Genomic DNA, 14,009 nt, shown 5'->3' with positions numbered 1-14,009 from the left:
TTTGTCGTTCAATCGCTACGTGTGACACCCCAGGAACAACGAACAGCGTTCCTGCGTCCTCCGGCGACGAGGTGGGCATGTCGTTAATGCAGCTGCTCTCCGCCCCTCCGCTTCTATTGATGGCCCGCTGTGTGACGTCGCTGTGACTACGCACGAACCTCCCCCCTTAAAGAGGTTGTTCATCGCCCACAGCGATGTCGCTAGGAAGGTAAGTACGTTTGAACCGTCCTAGCGATGTTGTTCGCCATGGGCAGCAATTTGTCTGTGACGCACAAACGACGGGGGCAGGTGCGATCGCTAGCGACATCGCTAGTGATATCGCTGCGTGTAAAGCATCCTTAAGTCTCTATTCTGGTTTTATAGCGGTTCTCCACTTTATTTATTTATATTTTCATGATTGGATCCTTAGTACATGCTATCAGTGCTTTTTTCTAACAAAAAAACAATCTTATTTTATGAGTTGCAGGTTGGTTTCCAAATTGACAAGTACAGTAGCTGCTACTGTTCCCTTTGTCAAAGGATGTGTTCTTGCAGGCTAAAGGGGGCTTTACATGCAGCGACATCGCTAGCGATGTCTCTGGTGAAAGCACCCGCCCCCGTCGGTTGTGCGTCACGGGCAAATCGCTGCCCGTGGCGCACAACATCGTTAGGAGCCGTCACACGGACTTGCCTGCCTAGCGACGTAGTTGTGGCAGGTGAACAGCCTCCTTTCTAAGGGGGCAGTTTGTGCGGCGTTACAGCGGCATCACTAAGCGGCCGCCCAATAGAAGCGGAGGGGCGGAGATGAGTGGCCATAACATCTGCCCACCTCCTTCCTTCCTTATTGCCGGCGGCCGCAGGTAAGCTGTAGTTCGTCGTTCCCGAGGTGTCACACACAGCGATATGTGCTGCCTCGGGAACGACGAACAACCTGCGTCCTCAACAATCAACGATTTTTTTTTTTTTTTTGAACATGAACGACGTGTCAACAATGGACGATTTGGTGAGTATTTTCCCATCATTAACGGCCGCTCGTTGGTGTCACACGCAACGACGTTGCTAACTATGCCGGATGTGCGTCACGGAATCCGTGACCCCGGCGATATATCGTTAGATACGTCGTTGTGTGTAACGGGGCCTTTACACTGTTCACATTGAACAATGCTACAATGTAATGACACCCCCTCCCCACCCTCCAACCAGTATCACCAACTTCAGTTTATAAGTTGTTAGGAGGAATATCTGAGGTACAGCACAATTCCGAGTTGTAATGAAAAATGCTACAGTACTATTTTATTTCATTTATAGAATTGTTCGCGAAACCTCACCTATCCAGAGAGATGATCGTTTCTCTTTTTAGAGATGTCATTTCAGTTGGACACTGCCTCTCGGAGTGAAGTTGTCTTACTGTAATAAGTCTGATCCTTATTATTCCTTTTTCCCTAACCGAATCTGTTTAGGAAATCATTTGGGGGAAAACCATCAATCAATGAGCCATCAATGTACTATTATGACCTCCTTCCATTAGAAGAGGAAGAAGACTTTATTTCTGCAACTCAAGTGAACTCAGTTGTCCTTTGCCGGGAACCTTCATATATGATGTCTAAATTATTATAGCATTTCTTGAAACGCACAACAAGCTTATGATGCAGAAAATTAAGACCATTTGTTTTCACAGAACTCCTTTTTCCACCTATTTGTAGGAAGGGTGATAACGTGTTCATTTGTGGTGGTCTGACCGATGGAACTCGCACCTATCAGTAGAAGACGTGATTTCTCTCCCTGTTTGAATGGATTAGCAGTATACGAGCTCGACCACCGCTCTATTGACTTCCTATGGGGCTGCTGAGCACTACACTTGGCTTTTTCTGGTAGCATCACAGACAATGAATGAAGAAACTGTTGTGTGTCCAATCGCATAATCTAGTAACGAGGATAAAAATTCCTCATTGGGGGAAAACCATTCCTTGTTTTGCCGATTTGATGCATGTCCCAACAGTTGGTCCACCCATGATCAACAAGTTATCAGCTATCCGATTTTGAATTTCCTAGAAAGATATTATTATTCATCATGCTTGTTGGAGAGATTTTTAGTTTTATTTAGTACTGAAGTCCCTGTGTTTTGCTCTTTCCTTAAAAACAGGTGTCTGATTTAGTTATTATATTGAACCACAAAAGAGCAGTTGAAGCTTTTGCCAAAGGCGGTAACTTGACTCTGGGAGGAAATTTCACAGTTGCTATTGGACCTCTTGGGAGGTAAGGGCATTGAATAATGGAAATGAAACAAGTAAAATAAAATGTGAGCCTTTTTTAAGGCATTTTCCTATCAAGACAAAACAATCTGATCTCGGGGAGACAAGCCAGAGAATACACTGCCGGCGCTCAACACATTGAAATCCTAGGTGCATTGCTATTTTCTGTGTCCAGACTCCTAACAGAGACTCCACTGACCTTTTTTGATTTGCCCATTTTCCCATGACTCATTCAGGGAAAACCTAGTCAACTTTTTTGCACCAGAGAGACACTGTTACGTGATGCACCTCCTGAGGCCCACTTCAGATTTCCTTTTCAAGTGGTGGGGCAATGTTTAGTGCTTTACATCCAACTAGTGTTTTTTCTTTTCTTACTTACATCTAGAAGCCTCCTCGAAAGCGACCATAAAGCCTGCTTTACACGTTGCAATTTCGCATACGATATCGTATGCGATTTGCAACGCCCCCATCTCGTATGTGTGGCATGTTCAATTTGTTGAATGTGCCGCACATACGAGTAACCCCCGTCACGTACTTACCTGTCAATACGACCTCGATGTGGGCGGCAAACGTCCACTTCCTGTAGTGGGAGGGACGTTCGGCGTCACGCGGCAGCCGGCCAATAGAAGCGGAGGGGCGGAGCTGAGCGGGACGTAAACATCCCGCCCACCTCCTTCCTTCCGCATTGTGGGCCGGGAGCCGCAGGATGTAGGTAAGATCTGTTCATCGTTCCCGGGGTGTCACAAACTGCGATGTGTGCTACCCCGGATACGATGAACAATCTGACGTGCAATTCTAGAGACAGGTACGATGTGTATGCGATGAATGTTTTAACGTTCAATCGCAATCGCACGTACCTGTCACAGACTGCAATGTACCTTACAATGCCGGATGTGCGTCAATTACGACGTGACCCCGCCGACACATTGTAAGATGCATTGCAACGTGTAAAGCAGGCTTTAGTTACAATAAAATTGTACCAATGTATCAAAGTTCACCATGACAAACAATGCACCATCGTGATAACTTGTATCTCGAGACATGTCTAAGAGAAAAATAAGACCAAAGAAGCTTCCAAAATAACTCCTCCATCAAACTGTCAAATTGTCAACACTTGATGTTGTGTCCTGTGCACTTTTTCAGATCTTTGTCTTGGTGCTAAATATAAGTGAAATCTTAGCTATATTGTGGTGTGAAGAAGTGTTTGCACCCTTCCTGATTTCTAAGGGCAAGCGCACACTTTGCTTTTTACCTGCTTTTTACCTGCTTTTTTTGCTGCTTTTTCAACTGCAGCGTTTAATGCCAAAATGGATGTGTTCTGCTTTTCCAGCAAAGTCTATGGGAATTTAGTTTTCTTGAATGCATTTGCAGTTCAAAAAGGTGCCTTTTGTGGCAGAAATTTGGGCAAAAACTCAGCTTTGCAGTTCAAAACTCAAATGGCAAAAACAACTGATGTCAATTGTTTTTGCCATTTGAGTTTTGACAATTACAGCAATTAACAGATGGCAACTCTCTCAGTGCAAAAAAATTTTTTTTTTTTATAAATTTATAAAAAAAAAAAAAAAATTTGCACTAAAAAAAAAAAAAATTTTTTTTGCACTGAGAGAGTTGCCATCTGTTAATTGCTGTAATTGTTGAATATTGAAATTTACCCATTTGCTAATTGCGTTCCATTTGAGTTTTGAACTGCAAAGCTGAGTTTTTGCCCAAATTTCTGCCACAAAAAGGCCCCTTTTTGAACTGCAAAGTGCATTCAAGAAAACCAAATTCCCATAGACTTTGCTTGAAAAGCAGAACACATCCATTTTGGCATTAAACGCTGCAGTTGAAAAAGCAGCAAAAAAGCAGGTAAAAAGCAAAGTGCGTGCTTGCCCTTATCCTTTTGCTTGTTTGTCACACTTGTTTCAGATCACCAAACAAATTTTAAATATTTAGAGAAAGATAACACAAGTAAACACAAAATGTAGTTTATAAAGGAAGGCCTTTATTAAGGGACAAAAAAATCCAAAACTACACGGCCCTGCGTGAAAGTGATTGCCCCCCCCCCCCCCCCTTAAAACATAAATTAACTATGGTTCATATCATCTTTGGAAAGCGGTGTTAAATTTCCCACACCCAGGACTGATAACTGCCACACTTGTTCTCAATCAATAAATCACTCAAATAGGACCTGCCTGACAAAGTGAAGTAGACCAAAAGATCCTCAAGCTTGATGACATGCTGTGATCCAAAGAACTTCCCCAACAAATGAGAAACAAAGTACCGATTTATACTCCTGTATAAGCTGACTTTTTCCAGCATATTTTTTTTATGTTGAAAAAGACCCCCTCGGCTTATACTCGAGTGAGGGTCCCACTTCCGGATTATAAAACCTACTTTTTCCTTCGAAAATGGGGATGCAACTTATAATCCAGATAAAGCTTACCGGGTTGGTGCGGCGGTGCAGGGTCACAGGACAGAAGGTCAGCAATACTGTGACCCGGGGTTGTCATGGCTCAGGAGGGTCGGTGATACTGGGGACATACGAGGTTTAGCGTCTGGCACCATTGAGCCTGCCGGTGTTCTCTGTTGACCCCACCGGCAGATGACGCAATAGACTTCAAAACAATGGCCCCGTAAGCGGCACATGCACAAATTGAGATCTTAGCTCTCCAATATCTCAATTGTTTGAACAGTTAGGGAACCCCTTGTTATGCTGGACCATCTGACCGCCAAAAAATTGTCCAGTAGAAATATCAGTAATAGGGAAATCTCTCAGTAGTTCACAGGGAGTGATTCTGGTATTCAGAGAATGCTTTGGTTAGTGAAGTCTTTCTAGAATCGGTGACGTCCCCTAAGTAGTGGGCAATTTGGATCCTACAGAGACCTCAGCAGCTGACGGGTTCTCATAATTCCCAAATCACTCCCTGTGAAATGCTGATTTTATTTTATCATTACGGGATAAGCAAAACATAAAAATTAAGTAAAAATACATGTGAACATAAAATTTGATTTTAAAATAAGTCCAAATGAAACACCAAAAAGTAGAAAAACAAATGACTCGAGCCCTAATATCGTTCGTCCACTGAACTGGTGTTGCTCCAGTCCCTCTCTGCCATCTTGTGACTGATCAGAAGGTAAAGCTAACAGTGACTATCTCTCTTAAGGCTACTTTACACGCTGCGATATCGGTACCGATATCGCTAGCGTGTGTTCCCGCCCCCATCGGTTGTGCAACAAGGGCAAATCGCTGCCCGTGTCGCACAGCATCGGCCGGACCCGTCACACATACTTACCTGCCCTGTGACGTCGCTGTGACCGGTGAACTGCCTCCTTTCTAAGGGGCGGTCCGTGCGGCATCACAGCGACGTCACTGAGCGGCCGCCCAATAGAAGTGGAAGGGCGGAGATGAGCGGGACGTAACATCCCGCCAACCTCCTTCCTTCCGCATTGGGGCCGGCGGCAGGTAAGGAGAGGTTCCTCGTTCCTGCGGCGTCACACGGAGCATTGTGTGCTGCCGCAGGAGCGACGAACTACTTCGTACCTGCAGCTCCAACGATATTCGAGAATGGACCCCCATGTCACCGATGAGCGATTTTGCACGTTTTTGCGACGATGCAAAATCGCTCATAGGTGTCACACGCAACGGCATCGCTAATGCCGCCGGATGTGCGTCACAAATTCCGTGACCCCAACGACTTCGCATTAGCGATCTCATAGCGTGTAAAGCCCGCTTAAGTTCAGGTCTGAGGGCTTTATTCTGAATCTCATAGACTTGCATTGAGAAGTGATTTCCAGCCCACCCAGAAAACACTGGAGTGGTCCGGACGGTCAGAGCTCCACTCTCGTAGTACAGAAGTGGAGCGGCACTAGGAGCAGCAGAATATGGCAGACCAAGTATTTTATGACACGCAGGGAATATGCGTTGGTGATGCTACCCTGGTGATATAACAAATACCCTGCAGTGGTGCTTTTAAAACACCCCAAGCATCGGTCTATTATCAATTTTTTTTATCCTTTCACCTCCAAAAGCTTCATTCCAGTCACCTCCTCTTCAAGGCACGATATCTCCTCTCCTACCTGTGAATCTCAACTCGTTAGGATTCCCCTGATGTATGTCCTTTTTCTATGAGAATTTTAGTATGTGACCCTCTCCCCGATTTATATTCGTGCCGTGCTCTCTGAAACATACCTGCATACACATTGATTTTCCAATATTTGCTCTTTACATAATCCACACCTAGAATTTCCCTTCTACACAATTGCTTTTTTGTTGTAATACAATGATTTATTAACAAATCTTACAAATCTTTTGTCTTCCTAAAAGTCTTAACCCTTTTTTTTTCTACTTACATCTCTAAGCTCTTACTCTTTTTCTGTTTTGTACCAATTTCTCCTTATGCTCAGATCCTCATTTCTTATGACTTCCCAGATACCTGAACATTAGATATTGTAGATATTTGTTGTGGGTTTTTTTTTGTTTTGTTTTTGCCATGAGCTGGTATCTACCTGACTATACAGCAGGGCCTGGCTTCAGTCACTGAACTCCTAATGCTCTTCTAGAAATCTGGAGGGAGATGTTGCAATCAGGAGCTCGGCGGCCGTCTACACCTACTGCAAGTCACGTGGGCTGTTTGCTGGAATATCTTTGGAAGGGTCTGGGCTGATTGAAAGGAAAGAAACCAATCGCAAGTAAGTTGGGGCTTTGTCGGGGTTCCTTTGTGAAATAGTCAGATTTTTCTGTGATGGCTTATCACTATCACATTTTATTGCTCCCTGACCCAGAGGGCATCTGACTCCAGGAATTCCCTCCAAGCCCCACAATGCGGGGGGCCACAGGTTTGCTTCTTCTTTGCGGTAAACCAGTGTTATTTTCTTTACTACTCGCAGTCACGTGATCTAGAGATGACACCTGCCAGAATTTGAGCTAACTTGCAGCCATATTAACCCCTTTTTTATTAAATGGTGTGGACCCGTAGAAGCGTTATACAAGACGCTAAACGTCCGTTGTCCAACGCGCCATGGACAGCCCCCCCTATGCCTTCACTTGTATCATGATGTTGGATTAAAAGGATATTGACACAACTTTACCGGTGAGTGCCATTGAGCTTTTTTTTCACCCTGTGCAGCAAGTGTTTTTTCTTTGCAATGAGCACCCTGGTTTGTTCCTGTCTGCCAATGAATAATATATATTTGATGGACTTCAAATCGTGCTTGGAATTTGAGCCATATGGTGTGTTTAATAATTGCAGAGTATAGATAGTGCCCAGCTTTTCCCTTTTCCTACATTTTGGTAATCCCTTTTATTAAATGCTTTGGTCAATAGTGACCGCAGCATTTAAGCAGTTAGGGTGATATAGGGAACAAGACCTGTCAGCAGTTCGCTCACAGGCCTTTGGTCATATGAGCCAAGGGGCTAATAACGACCCCTATGACTGCCATGCTGGTTCTCCAAATTATAGGGGAACCTTGGGAGGAAGTATTAGTGATTGTACATCTTATTCCATTCCTTCGTAGGCACAAAAAACAACATAAAAGATTTTATAAAAAAATAACAAAAAATGTAACAATCTCCCTTTTCCCATTTGTCATGTAAGGGGAAACCCCCCCCCCCCCCCCCCCTCCACAACATTTTGTATTCGTGGGTGAAACGGCTGACCTCCAATAATAATCATGTCCCCAATTAAATGGATAAAAAATAATCAGGATCAATCAATAGGCTCTGCTGGGTTTTTCTTTTTTATTTATTAATTTGCTATGCGTTTCAAAAATAAAAACATCCTCTTCCTCAGGCAGCCAGAGGAAGAGTGTGTTTTTATCCTTGAAATGCATAGCAAATTAACAAAGAAAAAGGAAAAATCCAACAGCGCCTGTTGATTGCTCCTGATTATTTTTATCTATTTATCCCAAGACCCGAGGATGGAGCGATTTGAGCTGCAGTTGGTGTTTACTACATTATTCACGAAGTTGTGCCTGACGCACAACCTCATCAGGTGAGCTTTTCCACAAAGTCCTTACTTTACCCATAGGTGAATTGATTCACCCATTGTAGTGCCTCTGGTTTTTTGTATGCCCCCATTTAGGAATCATCCAATTAAAAATGGCAGTGCGTTTTGACCGCATCAGTGCCTCCATCTGCACTTACCCTTAGGGGTACTTTGCACACTACGACATCGCGAAAGTGATGCACATCCGGCGTCGCTGTCGACATCGTAGTGTGTAAATCGTCTTTGATGCGATTTAACGAGCACAAAAGCATCGGTGTAGCGTCTGTCATTTCCATAATTTCGGAAGGACTGATGTTACCATGTTCCTCGTTCCTGCGGCAGCACACATCGCTGTGTATGAAGCCGCAGGAGCGAGGAACATTTCCTTACCTGCGTCCCGGCTGCAATGAGGAAGGAAGGAGGTGGGCGGGATGTTAACATCCCGCTCATCTCCGCCCCTCTGCTTCTATTGGCCGCCTGCCGTGTGACGTCGCTGTGATGCCGCACGACCCGCCCCGTTAGGAAGGAGGTGGTTCGCCGGCCAGAGCGACGTCGCAGGGCAGGTAAGTGCATGTGAAGCTGCCATAGCGATAATGTTCGCTACGGCAGCTATCACAAGATATCGCTGCTACGACAGGGGCGGAGACTATCACGCTCGGCATCGCTACCTTCGGCTTGCGATGTCGTAGTGTGCAAAGTACCCCTTTTAGGGTTAGGTGCACATGACCATTTACGCTAAGAAAATCGGTCTGCTTATGCTGCTCACTCTGATCACAGGTTGACTAGAATCTGATCGAAGTTGGATTTGTTTCTCATAGGTGGAGAAAAAAAAAAGAAGTTTCTCCTCCTTCTCCATTTATATAGGACTGCTCTTGGGTAGCATCAAAGTGCGGTCCGGTTTTATCCCCAGACCCAGAGACTTGTGTTGGCAATTTTTATCCAATGCTCAGATCAAAATTGGACATGTCGCCAATTTATTTAGTTAATATTTTTATTTTCATTTTCTTCTCCTGGATTACTTGGTCCAAGGGAAAAATTGGACACGTACATGGCCCCATAGAACAACATGGGTACAACTGCTATTTGTCAAAACCACAGCGTACACTCTTCCGATTAAACATCCGCATGCTCGAGCCCTAAGGCCAGAGTCACACTTGCGAGTGACTTGTGCGAGTCTTGCATCACATCACTCGGCATGGCCGCACACACTCCTGACAGAAGAGGATCGGGTTCATGCATTTTTATCTAGCTGAGACGCTCCTGTCAGGACCGTGTGTGGCCGTGCTGGGTGATGCAATGCGAGACTCGCTTAAGTCACTCACAAGTGTGACCCTGGCCTAAGGCTGAAACTACACCACTACCCTTTGGTCACAACACGGGTCTGATCACCGGGTCGGATTTTTTGTTACTTAATTTGTAGTGATCCTAGGTGTTTATAATGCCACCCTATTCACTTGTACTGTGCTATGATGTAACCGCACCACGTAGTGCTGATTGGCCACGCATTCTGTGTTGTGGCCACAGTTACCTTCATTGGGTAATGAGATTAGCTGGTGAGTAAAGGGGCCAATATTAAATCTTGTAAGCACAGTGGAAGCTTATTCCATTTTACACTCAAGAATTTGACAGTCACTTCTGATTACTAGATCCATCAACAGCAGCTTGTTGATGTTCTCTAGGTAACAATCTGAATGTTTTGGGTTTTTTTTTCTTTTACCATGCTTCAAAGTATAATCATACTACAAAAAAAGAGCAACAATCCATACTGTATAAAAAAGATGTAACGGACAGATTTATTTTTTCTTCCCAGACAGCGGAGCTTTTCTTTAGGAATCATTTTTCAAGATTCCAAAAACTTGGATCTTTAAAAAGGCTAAAAAGGATAATTCTCGCCTAACGACTTCTAGAGACCACTTGGCATTATTTCTTTTAGCCTTGGCAAGCAGTGAACGCTTCACAAGTCATGCACACCATGCTGGTTATTCTCATTAAAATAAGACCCCCATCGCCCTTTCGAATGTTGTATTTTCCCAGAAATGTTAAACCTGATACTTTTCATTCATTTCACACGTATCTGATTCCTTCGCAATATAAAAAATATTGTCTTGTAATGTGCAGGATTGTAATTGCGTTTTTATTACAGATTTTATTGTCAGGAGGACATCCGGGCATATGAAATCTTGTTTGGTGAAATTCCCCGACCTTCCCAAGCCGAAGAACTCTATGACATTCTTGATTCTTTCACTGAAAAATATGAAATCGAAGAACAAAGTATGCACAGGAGAAAGGTCACCCGAGAACAAAGAAAGGTGCAAGCTACATACATTTTACATTACACTTTTTTGGCTATCAATTCTTCCATCGTCTTCCCGCAGTGAAATCTCTGGGTGCCGATGGGTGGACGTGGTAACTGGGGTCTACCGATGGCCCATGTCTGCTCTATCGTGGTGCTCCTATGAAGCCCAGTCAGTAATATTACTGCATAGTGAAATATTTTAGTATTCCAGTATTCGCCAGGTTTGTGTCACTTGGAGGGACTAGAAAATAAAGAGTAATATAAAAATAAAATATAACATAAAGCAATGTGATAGATTGGACATTTACAGACATGATTATATCAAAATATAAACATAATAAACCCATAAGAAAAACACCAAAAAAGGAATAAAAAAGATAAAATCAAAGTGCCAGAATTGCTGTTTTTGATTACCACACCTCCCCCCAAAAAATACCAATATAACCAGCAGTTGGCTCACCATTCAAAAAAAATGCTTAGGATTATCCGATTTACTGCACATCTATGAGGAATTGGAGGAATTTGTAGATGGATATTAGCAGTCAGGGTTTTACTCCTACATGTCCTTTTTAAGATAATAGTTTGCCTCATGAAGACATCCCATTTTTGGATCAAAGATGAATCTGTAATCTATCTATCACTACTGGTCCGGCCTCGGAGATCCCTGCTGATCTGTCCTAACCAGAAGATTCAATAGCTGGCTGCACATTTATTTGTGTAGTATATTATTATTTATTTTATTTATAGAGCACCATTAATTCCATGGTGCTGTACATGAGTATATAAGCCAGCCATAGAGATGGATGTTCATGGAAGAGCCGAGTTCACTTTAGGTGGTGGTTCAACCATTTTGGCTCATAAAAGAAAGGGGTGCAACACAGTGTTGTAGTTATTCATTTTCTGAGAAGCTCTGATCCGCACGAGCGATCGCACTGTGCAGTGATTAAAATCTCATAGTAGACTGGTAAAATCAGTAAAAAAAAAATGAAAAAAACCCCCCAAAAAAATAAAGGTCAAAATCACCCCCTTTTTGCCCCATTGAGAATAAAACGATAAACAAAAATATACACATTTGGTATTTTCATGTTCAGAAATGCCCGATCTATCAAAATATAAAATCAATTAATCTGATAACTATACGGCGTAGCAATAAAAAAAATTCAAACGCCAATTTTTTATTTTTTTTTTTTTTTAATTGGTCGCTGCAACATTGCATTAAATGGAATAACAGGTGATCAAAACATCACATCATGCAGAAATAGTATAAAAAAAAAAAAATCCAGCTCAAGTCCAAAAATTAAGCAGTCACTGAGCCCCAGATCCCGAAAAATGAGAACGCTACGGGTCTCAAAAAAATGGCGATTTAAAGCGCTATTCTTCTTTTTTTTTTAAAAAAACTTTTAATTAATAATTTTTTTTCACCACTTAAATAAAAGTTAAAATTATAAATGTTTGGTATCTAAAAACTAGTATTGACCTCAGGCATCATATTGCCAGGTCAGGTTTACCGTAAAAGTCCTCATATGGCAAAATTGACAAAAATAGTTTGGCTCTTGGAAGAAGGGAAGAAAAACAGGAAATCGCTGGGGGTGAAGGGGTTAAAGGGACTGTCACCAGGTTTTTGCTCACCCCTCTGAGAGCAGCATACTGTAGAGACAGAGACCCTGATTCCAGTGATGTGTCACTGAGCTGTTTGCTGTCATTTTGATAAAATCTGTGTTTTCTCTGCTGCAGATGTAGCAATAAAAGCAATGTGTTTCCAGCGAACAAAAGCTCCTTATAAAAGCTTAATAAAGAATGCTTGATCCTTCGAAACGCGTTGCTTTTATTGCACTATGGACATCTATTTTTCAGTGTTTTTTTGTTTTATTTGTTGTTTTTTTTCCCCTCTCTAATCTTTGAATTTTAAGGAGCTAGATATTTTTTTGTTGGATATTTCTGACTTGTATCATAGAACTGACCAACATACTTAACAGTGATTAAAGAAAAAGTGCTAATTTTAATGTAAACACTAGAAGTCCCAGAGAGGGGTCATTTAACATTTTTACCATTGTAACCTTATGGAGCTCGAAATTCCTGGGACTTCTAGTGTTAAAAGCATACCCATATAAAAAAACAAAAATATATAAAAGAAAAAAGACCCTAAATAAAATATTGAGATTGGATTATTCTCAGATATGACTAATGAAGAGTTTTTTTAAAAATGATAATAGAGACTATTGTTATATAACCATAGATAATTTGTTTAAATAATGGAGCAAAGATTTCAGTCGGGCATTATAGGGAATCTGATCAGGCTACTCCAGTATAACAGAATTATAAGATGGCCCAGAAATATTTATTTAATGGTGAAAGCAATTCTTTACTAAGCCAAGACACTGTTGTCTTTGCTGGCTGTGGGTGGGTGAGCTGTGCCACCTACTAGTGCAGCCAAATATCCAGAGTGACTGCTGCATACAGCGCATCTGTGGGAAACTGTGTGATCAAACTTTTCATCAAATCTAAAAGCTCTCGCCTTTCAGCGCTCCCTGTGTTCTGTGCAAAACAAATCTTAAAATGGAGCTGATCTGAGAATCTGGTGGATACAATCTCCTCCTACACAGGACATGTGCTGGAGATTCTGGCAGCTGATCAGAAAACATCTTGATATTTGTACAGATGTAGCAGAGCTGAATTTGTCAGTTTCTTACACAGTAAAATTATTTATTTAATACTTTTAATTTTAATTCTATTGAACTATAGGAAATAATTAATGTTGTTTGTATTGTTCTAAGCTGTAAGGCTAGTAATTACCGTCTCTCTCCCACCTCGCTCCTTCGACCCTTTTGCACGCTCTCCTTCGACCCTTTGCTCGCTCTCCCTTGACTCCTCGCTCGCTCTCCCTCGACCCCTTGCTCGCTTGCTCGCTCTCCCTCGACCCCTTGCTCGCTTGCTCGCTCTCCCTCGACCCCTTGCTCGCTCTCCCTCGACCCCTTGCTCGCTCGCTCTCCCTCGACCCCTTGCTCGCTCGCTCGCGCTCTCTCGACCCCTTGCTCGCGCTCTCTCCCGACCCCTTGCTCGCTCTCTCCCGACCCCTTGCTCGCTCTCTCCCGACGCCTTGCTCGCTCTCTCCCGACGCCTTGCTCGCTCTCTCCCGACGCCTTGCTCGCTCTCTCCCGACGCCTTGCTCGCTCTCTCCCGACGCCTTGCTCGCTCTCTCCCGACGCCTTGCTCGCTCTCTCCCGACGCCTTGCTCGCTCTCTCCCGACGCCTTGCTCGCTCTCTCCCGACGCCTTGCTCGCTCTCTCCCGACGCCTTGCTCGCTCTCTCCCGACCCCTTGCTCGCTCTCTCCCGACCCCTTGCTCGCTCTCTCCCGACGCCTTGCTCGCTCTCTCCCGACCCCTTGCTCGCTCTCTCCCGACGCCTTGCTCGCTCTCTCCCGACGCCTTGCTCGCTCTCTCCCGACGCCTTGCTCGCTCTCTCCCGACGCCTTGCTCGCTCTCTCCCGACGCCTTGCTAGCTCTCTCCCGACGCCT

The 14,009-nt window shown here is 43.5% G+C and overlaps 1 protein-coding gene across 2 annotated transcripts in view; it reads left to right on the top strand.

Moving 5' to 3' along the window:
- The window catches only part of SH3YL1 (SH3 and SYLF domain containing 1), a 134,865-nt gene that overhangs the window by 65,997 nt on the left and 54,859 nt on the right, over positions 1-14,009 (top strand). For both annotated transcript variants that reach the window (XM_075341052.1, XM_075341053.1), the window contains exons 5-7: positions 2,123-2,235; positions 6,774-6,902; positions 10,341-10,506. In XM_075341052.1, the coding sequence (XP_075197167.1) occupies positions 2,123-2,235; positions 6,774-6,902; positions 10,341-10,506 (408 nt within the window). The remainder of the gene's footprint in view (positions 1-2,122; positions 2,236-6,773; positions 6,903-10,340; positions 10,507-14,009) is intronic.

Source organism: Anomaloglossus baeobatrachus, chromosome 3, assembly GCF_048569485.1.
Source record: "Anomaloglossus baeobatrachus isolate aAnoBae1 chromosome 3, aAnoBae1.hap1, whole genome shotgun sequence".
Lineage (NCBI taxonomy): Eukaryota > Metazoa > Chordata > Amphibia > Anura > Aromobatidae > Anomaloglossus > Anomaloglossus baeobatrachus.
Note: the sequence above shows the minus strand (reverse complement) of the source record. Positions and strands in the feature narration are given on the sequence as shown.